General features: G+C 45.1%; 1 protein-coding gene across 5 annotated transcripts in view; it reads left to right on the top strand.

The window, feature by feature from the left end:
- The first annotated feature begins 17,331 nt into the window (after positions 1-17,331).
- Positions 17,332-24,291, top strand: part of ehbp1 (EH domain binding protein 1) — a 400,782-nt gene continuing 393,822 nt past the window's right edge. For all 5 annotated transcript variants that reach the window (XM_045687294.1, XM_045687320.1, XM_045687312.1 and 2 more), the window contains exons 1-2: positions 17,332-17,694; positions 19,044-19,516. In XM_045687294.1, coding sequence (XP_045543250.1) covers positions 19,413-19,516 — 104 coding nt within the window. In that variant the 5' untranslated portion in view covers positions 17,332-17,694; positions 19,044-19,412. The remainder of the gene's footprint in view (positions 17,695-19,043; positions 19,517-24,291) is intronic.

The following is a 24,291-nucleotide window of genomic DNA, read 5'->3' as shown; positions in this document are numbered from 1 at the left end:
TGTATGTAAACTTCCGACTTCAACTGTAGATAATAAACAAAAGTGGAATAAATAATAAAAATGAACATTAAACATTACACTCACAAAAGTTCCAAAAGAATAAAGACATTTCAAATGTCATATTATGTGCAAATGGTTAAAGTACAAAAGGGAAAATAAATAAACATAAATATGGGTTGTATTTACAATGGTGTTTGTTCTTCACTACTTGCCCTTTTCTGGTGGCAACAGGTCATGAACAAAAAGATACCTATTCTAATCACAGAGCAATTTCTCTCTCTCTGTCTCTCTGTCTCTCTGTCTCTGTCTCTTTGTCTCTCTCCGTCTCTTTCTCTCTGTCTCTCTCTTTCTCTCTCTCTCATTTGAAGAACACAAATGGAGAAACTTACGGGCTGGGAAAATGTAATATTGATTTCACCAGAGTTCTTTAATGAACAGAGCCTCTGGCTTTGTCCCATATGGCAACCTATTCCCTAGGTAGTGCACTACTTTTGACCAGGGCCCAGGACCCATAGGGCTCTATAGTGTACTACCCCATAGGGCTCTATAGCGTACTACCAACTCATAGGGCTCTGATCAAAAAAAAAGAATAGGATTCCATTTGGGACACACGTGTCTTTATTAATTACTTCCTGAATCCCAAACTTTGATGGCTTAATTTGGCCACCTTGCAGAGTTAATTAATGAGTTAATAATGAAGGTAGATGACTGTGTTACATCTGGGGAGTTACAATAGAGAGGGAGGGAGGATAAAGAGGGAGAGAGAGAGGGGGAGAGAGAGAGAGACTGGAGACTATGACATCTCTATCTCTCTCTATTGCTCACTCTCTCAATTCAATGGGGCTTTATTGGCATGGCAAACATTGTTTTTGGCAATGTAAACATGACTCTCTCTCTCTCCCTCTCTCTCTTAGCCTCATAGTCTCATTGTGCCTTTTATTCAGGTAATGTGAATGGGAGTGGAGAGTTCTGTACCAGAGAGGTGAAGGACTGTGATGAGAGTGGAGAGTTCTGTACCAGAGAGGTGAAGGACTGTGATGTGAATGGGAGTGGAGAGTTCTGTACCCGAGAGGTGGAGGACTGTGATGGGAGTGGAGAGTTCAATACCAGAGAGGTGAAGGACTGTGATGTGAGTGGAGAGTTCTGTACCAGAGAGGTGAAGGACTGTGATGTGAGTGGAGAGTTCTGTACCAGAGAGGTGAAGGACTGTGATGGGAGTGGAGAGTTCAATACCAGAGAGGTGAAGGACTGTGATGGGAGTGGAGAGTTCTGTACCAGAGAGGTGAAGGACTGTGATGTGAATGGGAATGGAGAGTTCTGTACCCGAGAGGTGGAGGACTGTGATGAGAGTGGGAGTGGAGAATTTTGTACCAGAGAGGTGAAGGTCTGTGATGGGAGTGGAGAGTTCTATACCAGAGAGGTGAAGAACTGTGATGAGAATGGGAGTGTAGAGTTCTGTACCAGAGAGGTGAAGGACTGTGATGGGAGTGGAGAGTTCAATACCAGAGAGGTGAAGGACTGTGATGAGAGTGGAGAGTTCTGTACTAGAGAGGTGAAGGACTGTGATGTGAATGGGAGTGGAGAGTTCTGTACCCGAGAGGTGGAGGACTGTGATGGGAGTGGAGAGTTCAATACCAGAGAGGTGAAGGACTGTGATGGGAGTGGAGAGTTCTGTACCAGAGAGGTGAAGGACTGTGATGTGAATGGGAGTGGAGAGTTCTGTACCCGAGAGGTGGAGGACTGTGATGAGAATGGGAGTGGAGAGTTCTGTACCAGAGAGGTGAAGGACTGTGATGGGAGTAGAGAGTTCTATACCAGAGAGGTGAAGGACTGTGACGTGAATGGGAGTGGAGAGTTCAATACCAGAGAGGTGAAGGACTGTGATGGGAGTGGAGAGTTCTGTACCAGAGAGGTGAAGGACTGTGATGTGAATGGGAGTGGAGAGTTCTGTACCCGAGAGGTGGAGGACTGTGATGAGAATGGGAGTGGAGAGTTCTGTACCAGAGAGGTGAAAGACTGTGATGGGAGTGGAGAGTTCTATACCAGAGAGGTGAAGGACTGTGACGTGAATGGGAGTGGAGAGTTCAATACCAGAGAGGTGAAGGACTGTGATGGGAGTGGAGAGTTCTGTACCAGAGAGGTGAAGGACTGTGATGTTTGGCCGGTGTAGGCCGTCATAGTAAATAAGAATTTGTTCTTAACTGACTTGCCTTGTTAAATAAAGGTTCAAATAAAATAAAAATATCTGTCTCTGTCAGTGTTGGGGAAGATAAACTACAGTGAGGGAAAAAAGTATTTGATCCCCTGCTGATTTTGTACGTTTGCCAACTGACAAAGAAATGATCAGTCTATAATTTTAATGGTAGGTTTATTTGAACAGTGAAAGACAGAATAACAACAAAAAAATCCAGAAAAACGCATGTCAAAAATGTTATAAATTGATTTGCATTTTCATGAGGAAAATAAGTATTTGACCCCTTCTCAATCAGAAAGATTTCTGGCTCCCAGGTGTCTTTTATACAGGTAACGAGCTGAGATTAGGAGCACACTCTTAAAGGGAGTGCTCCTAATCTCAGCTTGTTACCTGTATAAAAGATACCTGTCCACAGAAGCAATCAATCAATCCGATTCCAAACTCTCCACCATGGCCAAGACCAAAGAGCTCTCCAAGGATGTCAGGGACAAGATTGTAGACCTACACAAGGCTGGAATGGGCTACAAAACCATCGCCAAGCAGCTTGGTGAGAAGGTGACAACAGTTGGTGTGATTATTCGCAAATGGAAGAAACACAAAGAACTGTCAATCTCCCTTGGCCTGGGGCTCCATGCAAGATCTCACCTCGTGGAGTTGCAATTATCATGAGAACGGTGAGGAATCAGCCCAGAACTACACGGGAGGATCTTGTCAATGATCTCAAGGCAGCTGGGACCATAGTCACCAAGAAAACAATTGGTAACACACTACGCCGTGAAGGACTGAAATCCTGCAGCGCCCGCAAGGTCCCCCTGCTCAAGAAAGCACATATACATGCCCGTCTGAAGTTTGCCAATGAACATCTGAATGATTCAGAGGACAACTGGGTGAAAGTGTTGTGGTCAGATGAGACCAAAATGGAGCTCTTTGGCATCAACTCAACTCGCCGTGTTTGGAGGAGGAGGAATGCTGCCTATGACCCCAAGAACACCATCCCCACCGTCAAACATGGAGGTGGAAACATTATGCTTTGGGGATGTTTTTCTGTTAAGGGGACAGGACAGCTTCACCGCATCAAAGGGACGATGGACGGGGCCATGTACCGTCAAATCTTGGGTGAGAACCTCCTTCCCTCAGCCAGGGCATTGAAAATAGGTCGTGGATGGGTATTCCAGCATGACAATGACCCAAAACACATGGCCAAGGCAACAAAGGAGTGGCTCAAGAAGAAGCACATTAAGGTCCTGGAGTGGCCTAGCCAGTCTCCAGACCTTAATCCCATAGAAAATCTGTGGAGGGAGCTGAAGGTTCGAGTTGCCAAACATCAGCCTCGAAACCTTAATGACTTGGAGAAGATCTGCAAAGAGGAGTGGGACAAAATCCCTCCTGAGATGTGTGCAAACCTGGTGGCCAACTACAAGAAATGTCTGAGCTCTGTGATTGCCAACAAGGGTTTTGCCACCAAGTACTAAGTCATGTTTTGCAGAGGGGTCAAATACTTATTTTCCTCATTAAAATGCAAATCATTTTATAACATTTTTGACATGCGTTTTTCTGGATTTGTTGTTGTTATTCTGTCTCTCACTGTTCAAATAAACCTACCATTAAAATTATAGACTGATCTTTTCTTTGTCAGTGGGCAAACGTACAAAATCAGCAGGAGATCAAATACTTTTTTCCCTCACTGTATATTTTCAGAGTATCAAGCTACCAATTACTTCACAATGGATAAAGGTTAAACTTCACTAAAGCTACCCTTAAGAAAAATATAGTTCACCTAACTAAAGTTACTTTAAAAGTAGTTCACTACATCCAAACTACTTACTGAAAACTTCATAGTCTTCAAGTTGCCAGAACACATCACTCTGGAGTCAGATGTTAACAGAATGTGTCATTTAGCCTATTAAACACAAAAAGTGAGAATTAGGCAGGTCTGGTGAATTAGGCAGGTCTGGTGAATTAGGCAGGTCTGGTGCCGAAAAAGAAAGGACGTTCTTGCCTACTTCACCCATATTTTATTTGTGTAAAGAAAAGTTGTATAATTCCAGTAGTTATCTACACCACAACATGACAATGTAATGAACTACTGAAAACACTACCAAGATGTGAAATTAGTTCACTACTCTCCAACACTGGTCTCTACTGTACCACAACAACCATCCTCATCAAGAAGATACTGGTCTCTACTGTATCACAACAACCATCCTCATCAAGAAGATACATTTACATTTACATTTAAGTCATTTAGCAGACGCTCTTATCCAGAGCGACTTACAAATTGGTGGATTCACCTTATGATATCCAGTGGAACAACCACTTTACAATAGTGCATCTAAATCTTTTAAGGGGGGGGGTTATAAGGATTACTATATCCTATCCTAGGTATTCCTTAAAGAGGTGGGGTTTCAGGTGTCTCCGGAAGGTGGTGATTGACTCCGCTGTCCTGGCGTCGTGAGGGAGCTTGTTCCACCATTGGGGTGCCAGAGCAGCGAACAGTTTTGACTGGGCTGAGCGGGAACTGTGCTTCCTCAGAGGTAGGGAGGCGAGCAGGCCAGAGGTGGATGAACGCAGTGCCCTTGTTTGGGTGTAGGGCCTGATCAGAGCCTGAAGGTACGGAGGTGCCGTTCCCCTCACAGCTCCGTAGGCAATCACCATGGTCTTGTAGCGGATGCGAGCTTCAACAGGAAGCCAGTGGAGAGAGCGGAGGAGCGGGGTGACGTGAGAGAACTTGGGAAGGTTGAACACCAGACGGGCTGCGGCGTTCTGGATGAGTTGTAGGGGTTTAATGGCACAGGCAGGGAGCCCAGCCAACAGCGAGTTGCAGTAATCCAGAAGGGAGATGACAAGTGCCTGGATTAGGACCTGCGCCGCTTCCTGTGTGAGGCAGGGTCGTACTCTGCGAATGTTGTAGAGCATGAACCTACAGGATCGGGTCACCGCCTTGATGTTAGTGGAGAACGACAGGGTGTTGTCCAGGGTCACGCCAAGGTTCTTAGCACTCTGGGAGGAGGACACAATGGAGTTGTCAACCGTGATGGCGAGATCATGGAACGGGCAGTCCTTCCCCGGGAGGAAGAGCAGCTCCGTCTTGCCGAGGTTCAGCTTCAGGTGGTGATCCGTCATCCACACTGATATGTCTGCCAGACATGCAGAGATGCGATTCGCCACCTGGTTATCAGAAGGGGGAAAGGAGAAGATTAATTGTGTGTCGTCTGCATAGCAATGATAGGAGAGACCATGTGAGGATATGACAGAGCCAAGTGACTTGGTGTATAGCGAGAATAGGAGAGGGCCTAGAACAGAGCCCTGGGGGACACCAGTGGTGAGAGCACGTGGTGCGGAGACAGATTCTGGCCACGCCACCTGGTAGGAGCGACCTGTCAGGTAGGACGCAATCCAAGCGTGGGCCGCGCCGGAGATGCCCAACTCGGAGAGGGTGGAAAGGAGGATCTGATGGTTCATCGTATCAAAGGCAGCAGATAGGTCTAGGAGGATGAGAGCAGAGGAGAGAGAGTTAGCTTTAGCAGTGCGGAGAGCCTCCGTGACACAGAGAAGAGCAGTCTCAGTTGAATGACCAGCCTTGAAACCTGACTGATTTGGATCGAGAAGGTCATTCTGAGAGAGATAGCAGGAGAGCTGGCCAAGGACGGCACGTTCAAGAGTTTTGGAGAGAAAAGAAAGAAGGGATACTGGTCTGTAGTTGTTGACTTCGGAGGGATCGAGTGTAGGTTTTTTCAGAAGGTACTGGTCTCTACTGTATCACAACAACCATCCTCAACAAGAAGATACTGGTCTCTATTGTAGCACAACAAGAAGATACTGGTCTCTACTGTATCACAACAACCATCCTCATCAAGAAGATATTGGTCTCTACTGTATCACAAGAAGAAGATACTGGTCTCTACTGTATCACAACAACCATCCTCATCAAGAAGATACCGGTCTCTACTGTATCACAACAACCATCCTCATCAAGAAGATACTGGTCTCTACTGTATCACATCAAGATGATACTGGTCTCTACTGTATCACAACAACCATCCTCATCAAGAAAATACTGGTCTCTACTGTATCACAACAACCATCCTCATCAAGAAGATACTGGTCTCTACTGTATCACAACAACCATCCTCATCAAGAAGATACTGGTCTCTACTGTATCACATCAAGATGATACTGGTCTCTACTGTATCACAACAACCATCCTCAACAAGAAGATACTGGTCTCTACTGTATCACAACAACCATCCTCAACAAGAAGATACTGGTCTCTACTGTATCACAACAACCATCCTCATCAAGAAGATACTGGTCTCTACTTTATCACAACAACCATCCTCAACAAGAAGATACTGGTCTCTACTGTATCACAAGAACCATCCTCATCAAGAAGATACTGGTCTCTACTTTATCACAACAACCATCCTCAACAAGAAGATACTGGTCTCTACTGTATCACAACAACCATCCTCATCAAGAAGATACTGGTCTCTACTTTATCACAACAACCATCCTCATCAAGAAGATACTGGTCTCTACTGTATCACAACAACCATCCTCATCAAGAAGATACTGGTCTCTACTGTATCACAACAACCATCCTCAACAAGAAGATACTGGTCTCTACTGTATCACAACAACCATCCTCATCAAGAAGGTACTGGTCTCTACTTTATCACAACAACCATCCTCATCAAGAAGGTACTGGTCTCTACTGTATCACAACAACCATCCTCATCAAGAAGATACTGGTCTCTACTGTATCACAACAACCATCCTCAACAAGAAGATACTGGTCTCTACTGTATCACAACAACCATCCTCAACAAGAAGATACTGGTCTCTACTGTATCACAACAACCATCCTCATCAAGAAGGTACTGGTCTCTACTGTATCACAACAACCATCCTCATCAAGAAGATACTGGTCTCTACTGTATCACATCAAGATGATACTGGTCTCTACTGTATCACAACAACCATCCTCATCAAGAAGATACTGGTCTCTACTTTATCACAACAACCATCCTCAACAAGAAGATACTGGTCTCTACTGTATCACATCAAGATGATACTGGTCTCTACTGTATCACAACAACCATCCTCATCAAGAAGATACTGGTCTCTACTGTATCACAACAACCATCCTCATCAAGAAGATACTGGTCTCTACTGTATCACAACAACCATCCTCATCAAGAAGGTACTGGTCTCTACTGTATCACAACAACCATCCTCATCAAGAAGATACCGGTCTCTACTGTATCACAACAACCAGTACTTCCTCATCTAGAAGACCATAATACATAGAATCTCTGTAGTTATTTTCTAAAAACCCAAAGCTGCGTGGAAGCCAGACAGCGGGTCATTCCGAGATTGAGATCGCCCAGTTAAAATCATCAGATAGTGGACGTGAATCACTAACACTGATAGCCTCTATAAGTGTGTGTGTAACCTAGCTGTCAGATCACTGCTACTATAAAGCGATGTAATTGACCACTGATTCTCTATGGTGTTATGGCTCAGACTCACAGTCAGTGTAAAATGGGACACAAGGCTTTTTCACATAAACTATCATTTTCACCAGCAGCAAGCAGCCAATAGACAATCAGCAACAATGTCCTCTAAGTAGGGGAACACTTTAATGTACATAATTATATTCTGTACACAGTCTGGTCCTGTCTCAGTGGACTGCAGGTGGGTTCATTTCAACATATTCATCGTCCACAAAGATTACTGCAGTGTGCAGCCCCTTTCTGCTAAACAACTTCCTGCTGGTTTATGTTACTGTATGTTATTTTGACCTATTTGCAGTCCTGCCCTGTGGGAGAAATACATGATTTGAATTGAATAGTAGCACTCCTGTATTTCATTTGTGATGTGGATCTATTTCCAAAACAGACACCCCTCAGACACTACTCCTCTCCTCTACCCATCCTCTCCTCTACCCATCCTCCCTCTACCCATCCTCTCCTCTACCCATCCTCCCTCTACCCATCCTCTCCTCTACCCATCCTCCCTCTACCCATCCTCCCTCTACCCATCCTCTCCTCTACCCATCCTCCCTCTACCATCCTCTCCTCTACCCATCCTCTCCTCTACCCATCCTCCCTCTACCCATCCCCTCCTCTACCCATCCTCCCTCTACCCATCCTCTCCTCTACCCATCCTCCCTCTACCATCCTCTCCTCTACCCATCCTCCCTCTACCCATCCTCTCCTCTACCCATCCTCCCTCTACCCATCCTCCCTCTACCCATCCTCTCCTCTACCCATCCTCCCTCTACCATCCTCTCCTCTACCCATCCTCTCCTCTACCCATCCTCCCTCTACCCATCCCCTCCTCTACCCATCCTCCCTCTACCATCCTCTCCTTCTACCCATCCTCCCTCTACCCATTCTCCCTCTACCCATCCTCTCCTCTACCCATCCTCTCCTCTATCCATCCTCCCTCTACCCATCCTCTCCTCTACCCATCCTCTCCTCTACCCATCCTCTCCTCTACCCATCCTCTCCTCTACCCATCCTCCCTCTACCCATCCCCTCCTCTACCCATCCTCCTTCTACTCATCCTCTCCTCTACCCATCCTCCCTCTACCCATCCTCTCCTCTACCCATCCTCTCCTCTACCCATCCTCCCTCTACCCATCCTCCCTCTACCCATCACCTCCTCTACCCATCCCCTCCTCTACCCATCCTCTCCTCTACCCATCCTCCTTCTACCCATCCTCCCTCTACCCATCCTCTCCTGTACCCATCCTCTCCTTTACCCATCCTCTCCTCTACCCATCCTCTCCTCTACCCATCCTCCCTCTACCCATCCTCTCCTCTACCCATCCTCCCTCTACCCATCCTCTCCTCTACCCATCCTCTCCTCTACCCATCCTCTCCTCTACCCATCCCCTCCTCTACCCATCCTCTCCTCTACCCATCCCCTCCTCTACCCATCCTCCCTCTACCCATCCTCTCCTCTACCCATCCTCCCTCTACCCATCCTCTCCTCTACCATCCTCTCCTCTACCCATCCTCTCCTCTACCTATCCTCCCTCTACCCATCCTCCCTCTACCCATCCTCCCTCTACCCATCCTCTCCTCTACCCATCCTCCCTCTACCCATTCCCTCCTCTACCCATCCTCCTTCTACACATCCTCTCCTCTACCCATCCTCCCTCTACCCATCCTCTCCTCTACCATCCTCTCCTCTACCCATCCTCCCTCTACCCATCCTCTCCTCTACCCATCCTCTCCTCTACCCATCCCCTCCTCTACCCATCCTCTCCTCTACCCATCCCCTCCTCTACCCATCCTCCCTCTACCCATCCTCTCCTCTACCCATCCTCCCTCTACCCATCCTCTCCTCTACCATCCTCTCCTCTACCCATCCTCTCCTCTACCTATCCTCCCTCTACCCATCCTCCCTCTACCCATCCTCCCTCTACCCATCCTCTCCTCTACCCATCCTCCCTCTACCCATTCCCTCCTCTACCCATCCTCCTTCTACTCATCCTCTCCTCTACCCATCCTCCCTCTACCCATCCTCTCCTCTACCATCCTCTCCTCTACCCATCCTCCCTCTACCCATCCTCTCCTCTACCCATCCTCCCTCTACCATCCTCTCCTCTACCCATCCTCCCTCTACCCATCCTCCCTCTACCCATCCCCTCCTCTACCCATCCCCTCCTCTACCCATCCTCTCCTCTACCCATCCTCTCCTCTACCCATCCTCCCTCTACCATCCCCTCCTCTACCCATCCTCCCTCTACCCATCCCTTCCTCTACCCATGCTCCCCTCTACCCATCCTCCCCTCTTCCTTCCTTCCCTTCATCCATCCTGACATGTCAGAGCAGACTTCCTGGCAGCTAGAGTTATGCTGTATTACAGGTTGCATCTCAAATGGCACCCTATTCCCTATGTAGTGCACTAGTTTTCACCAGGGCCCATAAGGCTCTGGTCAATAGTAGTCCACTACATAGGGAATAGAGAGCCATTTGAGATGTAGCCACTGTGTACCACTCTCCTCTCCTGGCTCCACCATGACTCAGGATGGTAAGGTTTACAGTAACCATTCTCCTCTCCTGGTTTACAGTCAGAGATGCTTATCTCATGGGCAAGCCTCGACTCGTTATCACATTTCCATGGGGAGACTGACAGGAAACAGGGTGGAGAGGAGGAGGAAAGGGGGAGGCGGAGGAGAGGAGGAGGAACAGAGGGGAGAGGAAGAGAGGAGGAGGAAGAGAGAAGAAGGGGAAGAGGAGAGGAGGAGAACATGATTCAGATCAGACCCAAACTGCTGACTTTAAATATCTAAGATCAGTACCGTTATAGAGATCAGTGCAGAGAGACAGTATGAACATCACTACTTTCTATGGACTACTGATGCATCTATATTACAATGGGTTGTGTTTGAGAGATTTGTTTATAGACAGATATTATTATGCACATACAATGAATACCATTAATTCTATGGACCTGTGTTGTGCTGTCCATTTCTATGCTCTAATACACACGGTGCTGTGTTTCTATGCTCTAATACACACGGTGCTGTGTTTCTATGCTCTAATACACACGGTGCTGTGTTTCTATGCTCTAATAGACACGGTGCTGTGTTTCTATGCTCTAATACACACGGTGCTGTGTTTCTATGCTCTAATACACACGGTGCTGTGTTTCTATGCTCTAATACACACAGTGCTGTGTTTCTATGCTCTAATACACACGGTGCTGTGTTTCTATGCTCTAATACACACAGTGCTGTGTTTCTATGCTCTAATACACACGGTGCTGTGTGGTGTGGTGCTAATAAAGCTGAGGTCATGGGTTCGTGGGTCATGGGTTCAATTCCCCAAGGGATCGTACACGTATGAAAGTGTATGCACTATGTGCTCCCTCTAATGTAAGGTGTTTTGCATAAACACATTTACTTAGTGGCATGTATGAATTAGATTATAATATTACATAGGGCTGTACAACCAGGGAATGGTGATTGGTCAGAAGCGAGCTCATGTCAGTACAAGGGATGATGTCATAGAGTGTTCTCTCTGCTGCCTCACGGCCAGCGGTACCAATCTGTTCTCTCACTGTATTAGATGGTAAAACACTGTACCAGATTGTAAACACTGTACCAGATGGTAAAACACTGTACCAGATGGTAAAACACTGTATTAGATGGTAAAACACTGTATCAGATGGTAAAACACTGTATTAATGAAAAACACTGTACCAGATGGTAAAACACTGTATTAATGAAAAACACTGTACCAGATGGTAAAACACTGTACCAGATGGTAAAACACTGTATTAATGAAAAACACTGTATCAATGAAAAACACTGTACCAGATGGTAAAACACTGTACCAGATGGTAAAACACTGTATTAATGAAAAACACTGTATTAATGAAAAACACTGTACCAGATGGTAAAACACTGTACCAGATGGTAAAACACTGTATTAATGAAAAACACTGTACCAGATGGTAAAACACTGTATTAATGAAAAACACTGTACCAGATGGTAAAACACTGTACCAGATGGTAAAACACTGTATTAATGAAAAACACTGTACCAGATGGTAAAACACTGTACCAGATGGTAAAACACTGTATTAATGAAAAACACTGTACCAGATGGTAAAACACTGTACCAGATGGTAAAACACTGTATTAATGAAAAACACTGTACCAGATGGTAAAACACTGTATTAATGAAAAACACTGTACCAGATGGTAAAACACTGTACCAGATGGTAAAACACTGTATTAATGAAAAACACTGTACCAGATGGTAAAACACTGTATTAATGAAAAACACTGTACCAGATGGTAAAACACTGTATCAGATGGTAAAACACTGTATTAATGAAAAACACTGTACCAGATGGTAAAACACTGTATCAGATGGTAAAACACTGTATTAATGAAAAACACTGTACCAGATGGTAAAACACTGTATTAATGAAAAACACTGTACCAGATGGTAAAACACTGTATCAGATGGTAAAACACTGTATTAATGAAAAACACTGTACCAGATGGTAAAACACTGTATTAATGAAAAACACTGTACCAGATGGTAAAACACTGTACCAGATGGTAAAACACTGTATTAATGAAAAACACTGTACCAGATGGTAAAACACTGTACCAGATGGTAAAACACTGTATTAATGAAAAACACTGTACCAGATGGTAAAACACTGTATTAATGAAAAACACTGTACCAGATGGTAAAACACTGTATTAATGAAAAACACTGTACCAGATGGTAAAACACTGTACCAGATGGTAAAACACTGTACCAGATGGTAAAACACTGTATTAATGAAAAACACTGTACCAGATGGTAAAACACTGTATTAATGAAAAACACTGTACCAGATGGTAAAACACTGTATCAGATGGTAAAACACTGTATTAATGAAAAACACTGTACCAGATGGTAAAACACTGTATTAATGAAAAACACTGTACCAGATGGTAAAACACTGTATCAGATGGTAAAACACTGTATTAATGAAAAACACTGTACCAGATGGTAAAACACTGTATTAATGAAAAACACTGTACCAGATGGTAAAACACTGTATTAATGAAAAACACTGTACCAGATGGTAAAACACTGTACCAGATGGTAAAACACTGTATTAATGAAAAACACTGTACCAGATGGTAAAACACTGTACCAGATGGTAAAACGCTGTATTAATGAAAAACACTGTACCAGATGGTAAAACACTGTATTAATGAAAAACACTGTACCAGATGGTAAAACACTGTACCAGATGGTAAAACACTGTATTAATGAAAAACACTGTATTAATGAAAAACACTGTACCAGATGGTAAAACACTGTACCAGATGGTAAAACACTGTACCAGATGGTAAAACACTGTATTAATGAAAAACACTGTACCAGATGGTAAAACACTGTATTAGATGGTAAAACACTGTACCAGATGGTAAAACACTGTATTAGATGGTAAAACACTGTATCAGATGGTAAAACACTGTATTAATGAAAAACACTGTACCAGATGGTAAAACACTGTATTAATGAAAAACACTGTACCAGATGGTAAAACACTGTACCAGATGGTAAAACACTGTATTAATGAAAAACACTGTACCAGATGGTAAAACACTGTACCAGATGGTAAAACGCTGTATTAATGAAAAACACTGTACCAGATGGTAAAACACTGTATTAATGAAAAACACTGTACCAGATGGTAAAACACTGTACCAGATGGTAAAACACTGTATTAATGAAAAACACTGTACCAGATGGTAAAACACTGTACCAGATGGTAAAACACTGTATTAATGAAAAACACTGTACCAGATGGTAAAACACTGTATTAATGAAAAACACTGTACCAGATGGTAAAACACTGTATTAATGAAAAACACTGTACCAGATGGTAAAACACTGTACCAGATGGTAAAACACTGTACCAGATGGTAAAACACTGTATCAGATGGTAAAACACTGCATTAGATGGAAAAAACACTGTATTTTCCAAAAAACATATTGATTATAATTTTTAACATTCATCTCTTTGGTTGTTTTTCTCCCATCATTACATATTTGGTTAAGACTTCCTACGTACGTACGACTTCACAAGTGGTTGCTGACAGGAAAGCTTTGCGTGTGGGTTATACATTTGTTAGGAAGTACTTATTTCGGTAGCCTACCCTTCAAAACAAAACGTTCTCCATACGGAAGCCAGCGTTCTCCTGTCTAAGTGGTTTAAACTTGACTGGGCTTATATTTCAAGGGTTGTCCTTTGTTAACAGGTCTTGATGAGTGTTACACTACAGAACTAAGCTCACAGGAATGTCCCCTTTCTTTACAGGTTAGACTTGGATCTTGGGCTTGCGTACTAAATGGCACCCTATTCCCTATAGTCCACTGAATAGGACACCGTTTGGGACCTACTGTACATACTGTAGCCTTGGAATTGTTATTGTTGCCTCTTTGTAGAGAGGCGGAGGAGGGTGAGGAGGAGGGAGGGAGGGTGAGGAGGAGGGAGGGAAGGTGAGGAGGAGGGAGGGGGGAGGGAGGGGAAGGAGGATGGAGGGGGAGGAGGGGGAGGGAGGGAGGTTGAGGAGGGGAGGTGGGGAGGAGGGAGGGTGAGGAGGGAGGAAGAGTGAGGAGGAGGGAGGGAGTGAGGGGGTGGGGAGGAGGGGGAGGGAGGGCGCTGGTAGCAGATAAGAGTCCACCCATATCAAACACAGTCCACACACTCCCCCCCACACTCACACAGTACTCACACTCCCCCCACACACACAGTACACACACTCCCCCCCACACAGTCACACAGTACTCACACACTACCCCCCACACACACAGTACACTCCCCTCCCTCTCTCCTTCTCACCCTGACAGACACAAGGTGGTGTTTAGCACCAGATCGTTTGTCACATCAATGTATTCCTTAGCCTATGACTTCAGGCGGTTAAATCTGTCTATATCCAGCTACCTCCTGTTAAATCTGTCTATATCCAGCTACCCCCTGTTAAATCTGTCTATATCCAGCTACCTCCTGTTAAATCTGTCTATATCCAGCTACCCCTGTTAAATCTGTCTATATCCAGCTACCCCCTGTTAAATCTGTCTATATCCAGCTACCTCCTGTTAAATCTGTCTATATCCAGCTACCTCCTGTTAAATCTGTCTATATCCAGCTACCTCCTGTTAAATCTGTCTATATCCAGCTACCTCCTGTTAAATCTGTCTATATCCAGCTACCTCCTGTTAAATCTGTCTATATCCAGCTACCTCCTGTTAAATCTGTCTATATCCAGCTACCTCCTGTTAAATCTGTCTATATCCAGCTACCCCTGTTAAATCTGTCTATATCCAGCTACCTCCTGTTAAATCTGTCTATATCCAGCTACCTCCTGTTAAATCTGTCTATATCCAGCTACCCCCTGTTAAATCTGTCTATATCCAGCTACCTCCTGTTAAATCTGTCTATATCCAGCTACCTCCTGTTAAATCTGTCTATATCCAGCTACCCCCTGTTAAATCTGTCTATATCCAGCTACCTCCTGTTAAATCTGTCTATATCCAGCTACCCCCTATTAAATCTGTGTGTGTGTGTGTGTGTGTGTGTGTGTGTGTGTGTGTGTGTGTGTGTGTGTGTGTGTGTGTGTGTGTGTGTGTGTGTGTGTGTGTGTGTGTGTGTGTGTACCAAACTACAGTGAATCTTTAAATTAGAATTTGTTCTTAACTAACTTGCCTTGTTAAATAAAGGTTCAAATAAAACTAGAATGATGGATTGTGTTATATTATCTAGACACCATCTGGCTCTGTTTGGTTGTTGCTGTTGCAATCTTTCATTTTTGCAATATTTGAGTAGTCTCGGAAATCCCAGACCATGCTGGAACATTGGTAACTTTGTGGGATGCAACCCGTCTGTCTAGAAACACTAATATTTGAGAGATGGAGGGCAAGAGACAGAGAGGGAGACAGAGAGGGACAGAGGGGGGGGGACAGAGAGGGACACAGAGCGACAGAGAGGGACACAGAGCGACAGAGAGGGACACAGAGGGACACAGAGGGACACAGAGGGACAGAGAGAGACACAGAGAGACACAGAGAGACACATAGAGAGACAGAGAGAGACACAGAGAGACACGGAGAGACATGGAGAGACATAGAGGGACAGTGAGACAGAGAGGGACAGAGAGAGACACAGAGAGACACAGAGAGAGACACAGAGAGACACGGAGAGACATAGAGGGACAGTGAGACAGAGAGGGACAGAGAGAGACACAGAGAGACACAGAGAGAGACAGAGAGAGACACAGAGAGACACAGAGAGACACAGAGAGAGACAGAGAGCTATAACATACAAAAACAAAATAGGCCAAAGGTGACACAATTACTGACTGGCTGTCTATTGAATATTAGTAAAAATAGCAGCAGCTGTTTTCACTGAGCAGCTTACTAACGTGATAGGGAACTCTGTCCTACTGCCTAACCCCAATGGTCTGAATCTGACAGCAGATTAAACTGAAAAGATACTGCTGCACAACACACAACACAACAATAGATATTCATTTCCTGGGTCTGGGGGCGTGAGACGGGACATTGATTTCAGCAGGGGGGGAAGGAAAGAGGGGGTGTTTTTATGTCTACGTTCCAAATGGCACCCTATTCCCTATATAGTGCACTACTTTTGACCAGAGTACATTAGGGTCTGGTCAAAAGTAGTGCACTGTGTAGGGAATAGGGTGCCAAATGTCCCTTTTACATGCGAAGAGGATCCCTGGCTCAGCTGGCAGGGACAAGGCTAAAGGCTCTAATTAATGTGACATCGAGACAGAAGGAAATGCAACTTGAAGGCATCCTCATTACAAGCCTCGACCTAAGGCGATGTGTTAGTGTTATGATACATGATACAATTATACAGCGCCAAGGGCAGACATTAGCCATATGGTAATATGGTAAAAATCATATGCATGAAATTAGAGGTAATGTATGACTCTATTTCTACCCGTTTGGGGGTATAATTATTTAATTTTTTCATTGACAATGCTTTCACTATTGAAGTCACATCAAATAAAATCAAATATATTTTATAAAGCCCTTTTTACACCAGCAGTTGTCACAAAGTGCTTTACAGACACCCAGCCTAAAACCCCAGAGAGCAAGCAATGGACAGGCAGCAGCACAGTGGCTACAGTATGCCACTACCAACACTATGACTGTAGGCTATATTTGATTGACTGTAAATGTAATGGTTTTCGGGTAATGTTCGTACCAGACATCAATCTACCGTCTGAAGGGAGTTTGTAACCTACTTACCTGTCCCTAACCCTAACACTTGACCCCATTCTCGTCCTCATTGGTAACTGAATCTAAAGGTAAGCCAGAGGTAAGTCACAATTATGTAAAAAATGTATTCCCAGTGTTGGTTGTCATCGACCAATAAAATGTGACTTTGTTACAGTACAGGGGACATAATTTACTGTACTCAGAGCTGTGATTCAACCTATTTGATTTGTGTGTCATTCGACCAATTCAAAGAGACCTCATGAATCATTCAACATTCCAGAGATGACACCCACCGGGGTGGCCCAATGGCAGGCCCCCGGGGGCGTTTCCTCCAGGCGTAACGTAACGGGAGCACGACGTCGTCCTCCAGCGGAGGAAAACATGACGGACGGCTGACTGGGGACTGGCTCAGGGAAAATAGCAGCTTGGAATTTCACGCCAGGGTTGGAATACTTTTTTGGTCTACATGTTTTGTTACAAGCACAAATCCATCCATCTGTCGTCTTGGAATTGAGTTATAGTAATCTTCACGTAGCTTCTCTTCTCACCGGGGAGGACACCGAATCCTGTTAGCTGGCGGTCCGGATAACTATTTCCGCTGTGTTTTCTATGTTATGATGGCTAGCACTTGCTAGCTGATGGCTGGGACCGCTGCAATGCTAGGTGATCATTAGCCAGATCGATTTTTAGCTCAACAGTTTTAGTGGATATTTAAAGGTAAGTAGCTTTCACACATGTTAGCTACTCCTTTCAGTCATAGCAAGCAGGTAGATAACGAACTTAGATATGCTAGAAGTAGCAACATGGGAATTCCGATTGTTTCGGCGGCTATCTTGCAGACGAGCTAGCTAGCTAAGTGTGCGGTAAACCAGCCCGTTTTAAGTTTCCGCTAGTGCTTTCTGCAAGCTAGCCGAGTAGCATGTTATGGCTAGCTTTTAGGTTTCACGTTCAAGTCCCATTTATTTAGATATTGTCTATCTAATTAGGTAGTTAAGATAACAAGCTAACCATAGCGAGATATCCATCATTGGCTGAAGCCTAGATTGAAAGTAACGTTAGTTAACTACACCTGGAAGTCTCCCCATTCCGTGTCCGTGTGGACCTATCCCAGGTTATCTATTCCTTTCCTTTAGCTAGAATATGTATTCCATTTCTAGCTATCTACTGTTCGCTAACTAGATATGTAACTGTCAAGTATTGTAACTCGAAACGTGACAGATAGTAAGGTTAATCACTGATTGTGCGACATATGTATGTAGCCAGTTGTAGCGGACACCACCAGTGGTGCCAGCTTGTCACTTCTTAGAGTTTTTCAATGGGACTCGGTGTTCTGGAAATCCGCCCACAGTGACGCCAGGGGACAGCCCTGTAACGTTACCTCAGGCTGTTTTCTCTACTGGCTAATCCAGATTTTATATGACACTTTTCGCTAGTTATATTAGTCAAGAAGACTATTTTATTGCCAGGCTATAGTCATCATATGGATCATGTGTTGCTTTGCTAGGTGACAATGGAGCGAGTTATCTGGCCATTTTCTATATTGTTTTGCAAGGATAACGCATGATGGGTCCCGTACAGTTACTGCTCTGGACCAGATGGACCATGGGTCCCGTACAGTTACTGCTCTGGACCAGATGGACCATGGGTCCAGTACATGATTCACCTGCTGATGATTAAACAAATCTAACGGTCTTCTAGCTAAATTGTAATACCGGTAGTATAGTTTCAGATTTAGGACGTGTTCTGGTGTGTTATGGTGTGGTCTACCCCAAGGAATGTAGAGTGGAATGGCCAAATGACGATCCGAGAGCCACAAGCTATGATGACAGTCTTGCGTTTCAGTTGTCGTAATCCAAATAGAGTAGTCTTGCCATAGCGGTCCTAGAACAGTTATTATGATGTGGATTTGCCCATACTGTATGTGTATCTTTTCACCTTTGTCCATGTGTGTGTTGTGACATATAAGCCACAGATCCTGCAGAATTTTGGGTGAGTTCTTTGCAGCAGGCAGCCCCACTGCTCTCCCTCCAACGTTGCTTGTAACTCTGTTCCTTTCTCCTATTTAGGTTTTTCGAGACAAAGGATAAGGAATACCTGGTTTTGTATTATTCTGGAACGTTATTCTTCACTACATTTACCAGCATGCACAGCGTCAGATGTGACAGCCACAGCGGCAGAGATTCCACAAGTCTTCAATGTGTTTTTTCTGGATGTTTTTGAAGGCATGTCGCCGCCACCGCGAGAGAAACCGCTGACTTTGGATTGTACCCCATTTTCTATTTTTCTGATCAAATATTAACTATGTGTCTACGCAGCAACTTGGATTTGTTTGGATACATTTAAACTTTCAAGTGAGTGAGACGGAAATCGACAAAAAGGAAACACCAGCACGGGACAAGTAAAACACAAACGATCCTTTCTTCTAAAGAAATATCATGGCATCTGTGTGGAAAAGATTACAACGTGTGGGGAAACATGCGTCCAAGTTTCAGTTCGTGGCTTCCTATCAGGAGTTGATGGTGGAATCCACGAAGAAATGGTTAGTTGGGACATTGACTACACACACACACACACACCACACACAGGAACGGCTAGTATTGAGTAGTGTTTAGGTAAGCAAATAGACAGTAGAGTTGGGACATAGCCTACAGATATGTTTCAGTAGTAGCATGCCCTGAGCCACAGGCATTCTAACACGCCTAACAGGCCTGCGATCCGGGACAGATGTTAACGTGTTGGAGAATGGCATGACAAAAATGCCTGTCTAGAGAGAGGAGAGGAGAGGAGATGGGAGGAGAGGAGATGAGATGAGAGGAGAGGAGATGAGAGGATAGGAGAGGGGATGAGAGGATAGGAGAGGAGATGGGAGGAGAGGAGAGGAGATGGGAGCGACTGTCAGAACAGTTTATTGTGCTCTGAGGGGTGTGTTTGACTCTCTTCTCCAGAAAGCCTCTCAGAGGGGTGTGTTTGACTCTCTTCTCCAGAAAGCCTCTCAGAGGGGTGTGTTTGACTCTTCTCCAGAAAGCCTCTCAGAGGGGTGTGTTTGACTCTCTTCTCCAGAAAGCCTCTCAGAGGGGTGTGTTTGACTCTCTTCTCCAGAAAGCCTCTCAGAGGGGTGTGTTTGACTCTTCTCCAGAAAGCCTCTCTGAGGGGTGTGTTTGACTCTTCTCCAGAAAGCCTCTCTGGGGGGAGGGGGGTGTCAGAGAGAGATGTGTTTTCCCATGGCTGAAGTCAGTCTCCTCGCCTCTCTCTAAAACCTCCTCACGCCTCTCTCTAAAACCTCCTCTCTCCTCGCCCATCTCTAAAACCTCCTCTCTCCTCGCCCATCTCTAAATTCTCCTCTCTCCTCGCCCATCTCTAAAACCTCCTCTCGCCTCGCCCATCTCTAAAACCTCTCTCCTCGCCCATCTCTAAAATCTCCTCTCTCCTCGCCCATCTCTAAAATCTCCTCTCTCCTCGCCCATCTCTAAAACCTCCTCTCTCCTCGCCCATCTCTAAAACCTCCTCTCTCCTCGCCCACCTCTAAAACCTCTCTCCTCGCCCACCTCTAAAACCTCTCTCCTCGCCCACCTCTAAAACCTCCTCTCTCCTCGCCCACCTCTAAAACCTCCTCTCTCCTCGCCCATCTCTAAAACCTCCTCTCCCCTCGCCCATCTCTAAAACCTCCTCTCGCCTCGCCCATCTCTAAAACCTCCTCTCGCCTCGCCCATCTCTAAAACCTCCTCTCGCCCATCTCTAAAACCTCCTCTCGCCTCGCCCATCTCTAAAACCTCCTCTCGCCCATCTCTAAAACCTCTTCTCGCCCATCTCTAAAACCTCTTCTCGCCCATCTCTAAAACCTCCTCTCGCCTCGCCCCTCTCTAAAACCTCCTCTCGCCTCGCCCCTCTCTAAAACCTCCTCTCGCCTCGCCCCTCTCTAAAACCTCCTCTCGCCTCGCCCCTCTCTAAAATCACATTGGAGGAAAAGATCCCAGGTCAGACAATGAAAGTTTGTCTCAAAAGTATTAAAACAAACCAGCATGCTTTGGCATATTACCTCGACTAACCTGCACCCCCGCACATTGACTCGGTACCTGTACCCCCTGTGTATAGCCTCCACATTGACTCGGTACCGGAACCCCCTGTATATAACCTCCACACTGACTCGGTACGGGTACTCCCTGTATATAACCTCCACACTGACTCGGTACCGGTACCCCCTGTATATAACCTCCACACTGACTCGGTACCTGTACTCCCTGTATATAACCTCCACACTGACTCTGTACCGGTACCCCCTGTATATAGTCTCCACACTGACTCGGTACCTGTACTCCCTGTATATAACCTCCACACTGACTCGGTCCCGGTACACTCTGTATATAGTCTCCACATTGACTCGGTACCGGTACCCCCTGTATATAACCTCCACACTGACTCGGTACTCCCCTGTATATAACCTCTACACTGACTCGGTACCGGTACCCCCTGTATATAACCTCTACACTGACTCGGTACCGGTACCCCTGTATATAGTCTCCACATTCACTCGGTACCGATACCCCCTGTATATAACCTCGTTACCGTTATGTTCATTTCTTGTGTTAGCTATTGATTGGTTAATTTTTTTAAACTTTAGTTTATTTAGTAAGTATTTTAACTATTTTTTTTTAACTGCATTGTTGGTTAAGGGCTTGTAAGTAAGTATTTCACGGTAAGGTCTACTACACCTGTTGTATTCAGCATTTCACGGTAAGGTCTACTACACCTGTTGTATTCAGCATTTCACGGTAAGGTCTACTACACCTGTTGTATTCGGTGCATGTGACTAATTTGGTTATGATATGCCTTCATCTGGGTATTCACTGTAAAGTCCCTCAGTCCGCTTTCAGAGAAAGTCAATCCAGAAATCTAGTCATTTGTTTACCACAGCATTTCCTGTCTCCAAAAGCCACAACCTTTCTCTCAACTCAATTTAAGGGTTTTATTGGCATGGGAAACATATGTTAACATTACCAAAGCAAGTCAAGTAGATAATAAACAATAAAAATTAACAGTAAACATTACACTCACATGCTTCTCTCTCTATCCCCCTCTCTTCTCTCTATCCCCCTCTCTCTTCTCTCTAGCCCCCTCTCTCTCTTCTCTCTAGCCCCCCCTCTAGCCCCCCCCCACAGACACACACACAATTAATACAACCACTCCCATCAATTGTTTTTTTTTTTTAAAGCAATGAGGCTGATGCAACAGATCAGAACATTTTAGCTTAAAATGTTGATGAACTATTAGGGTATTTCTTCACATAAGCGCAGCAATGCGTACACGGCAGTAGGCTATAATTGCAGCAATGCGTACACGGCAGCAGGCTATAAGCGCAGCAATGCGTACACGGCAGCAGGCTATAAGCGCAGCAATGCGTACACGGCAGCAGGCTATAAGCGCAGCAATGCGTACACGGCAGCAGGCTATAAGCGCAGCAATGCGTACACGGCAGCAGGCTATAAGCGCAGCAATGCGTACACGGCAGCAGGCTATAAGCGCAGCAATGCGTACACGGCAGCAGGCTATAAGCGCAGAAATGCGTACACGGCAGTAGGCTATAAATGCTCTGTTTCTTGCCTTACTGCACAACCTCAGCTTCATTCACAAGTGATAGTACGTTCCTGTCTCTCTCTGTCTGTCTTCACGGGTCCAAAAAGTTGAACCCGTTCCGAAATAGACCTGGGATTTTCCCACCCTGTGTGCTTACTGTGAGCGAGTGACATGGAGAGGAGGGACGAGAGACACCAATCAACCAAGTTAACTGGCGCACTAGTACACTAATAGCTAGCATAGCTAGGTTATTTATCATCAAATATGATGACATAGTACCTGTCTTGACTGCATCAAACAGGGAGAAGCTAGTTAAGCAAGCTAGCTAGCTAGCTAGCTAGGCTAACTGAGGCTGCCTTGCTCTTTCTCTTCCTACAAACAACAACTCCATTCAGAATATAATGTAGCAGCCTACCTGTTGGCTCTGGGTCGTTGTAGCCTGTCCTTCTCCTTTAACTTTTAATTCCATCTTCCATTGATTAGATATCTCCTAACTTTTGTCACACGGAGCCTCTATGACTGTAGCCCATTGCCGCTTTGAGGACTTCTGATTGGCTAACAACAACAAGCTACACTAGCCACTCTCGTGAAAAGCAAAGACAGCAGCATGATAAGATGTCTCTGTGTCTCTACTGCAGCAGTCGGATTCGGATCTGTACGGGTCCTTCCGGAGAACTCCGTTAAAATTACACCGAGACCTGTAACGGTCAGATCTGACCCGGACCTGTGACATTAAGTAGCATTCTGGAACCGGACCAGCTCGGGTGGATCTATGCTCTCGCCCGCTCGCTCTCTCTCGCTCTCTCTCTCTATCTCCTCTCTCCATCTCCTCTCTGTGTCTTCTCTCTCTCGTATTTGGGTGTCAGTAAGCTGCAGGCTGTTTTTTGAATGTTTCTCTTACTGTGGATGACCTGGAGGTTACATTATACTGGCTCCACTGCACAGGTGGTTGGTGGGATGTGGGAGGACGAGCTCGTCTTAATAACCCATCCAAAGAGTAGAAAGATTACACTATATGATGCCCGTCTCCTTATTAATTCAGCCACTTATCTAACTAGCATGTTAAACCAAATATACATCTGGCCTCTCCAGCTCCTGCTTTCTCCCGTTGTGTTATTTACAGTCACGTGACCGGTGCAACTGTTCTGAGGAACTACGCTAAGCTTCATAATGTATACTGAACAAATATATAAACGAGTTACAGTTCATATGAGGAAATCAGTCAATTTTAAATGAATTTATTAGGCTCTAATCTATGGATTTCACACGACTGGGAATACAGATATGCATCTGTTGGTCACAGATACTTTTTTTAAAAAAAGGTAGGGGTGTGGATCAGAAAACCAGTCAGTATCTGGTGTGACCACCATTTGCCTCATGCAGTGCGACACATCTCCTTCACATAGAGTTGATCAGGCTGTCGATTGTGGCCTGTGGAATGTTGTCCCACTCCTCTTCAATGGCTATGCGAAGTTGCTGGATATTGGCGGGAACTGGAACATGTTGTCGTACGCATCGATCCAGAGCATCCCAAACATGCTCAATGGGTGACATGTCTAGTCAGTATGCAGGCCATGGAAGAACTGGGACGTTTTCAGCTTACAGGGATTGTGTACAGAGCCTTGTGACATAATGTGATGGTGGTGGATGAATGGCACGACAATGGGCCTCAGGATCTCATCACGGTATCTCTGTGCATTCAAATTGCCATCTATAAAATGCAATTATGTTCGTTGTCCGTAG

Source organism: Salmo salar, chromosome ssa01 (assembly GCF_905237065.1).
Source record: "Salmo salar chromosome ssa01, Ssal_v3.1, whole genome shotgun sequence".
NCBI lineage: Eukaryota > Metazoa > Chordata > Actinopteri > Salmoniformes > Salmonidae > Salmo > Salmo salar.
Note: the sequence above shows the minus strand (reverse complement) of the source record. Positions and strands in the feature narration are given on the sequence as shown.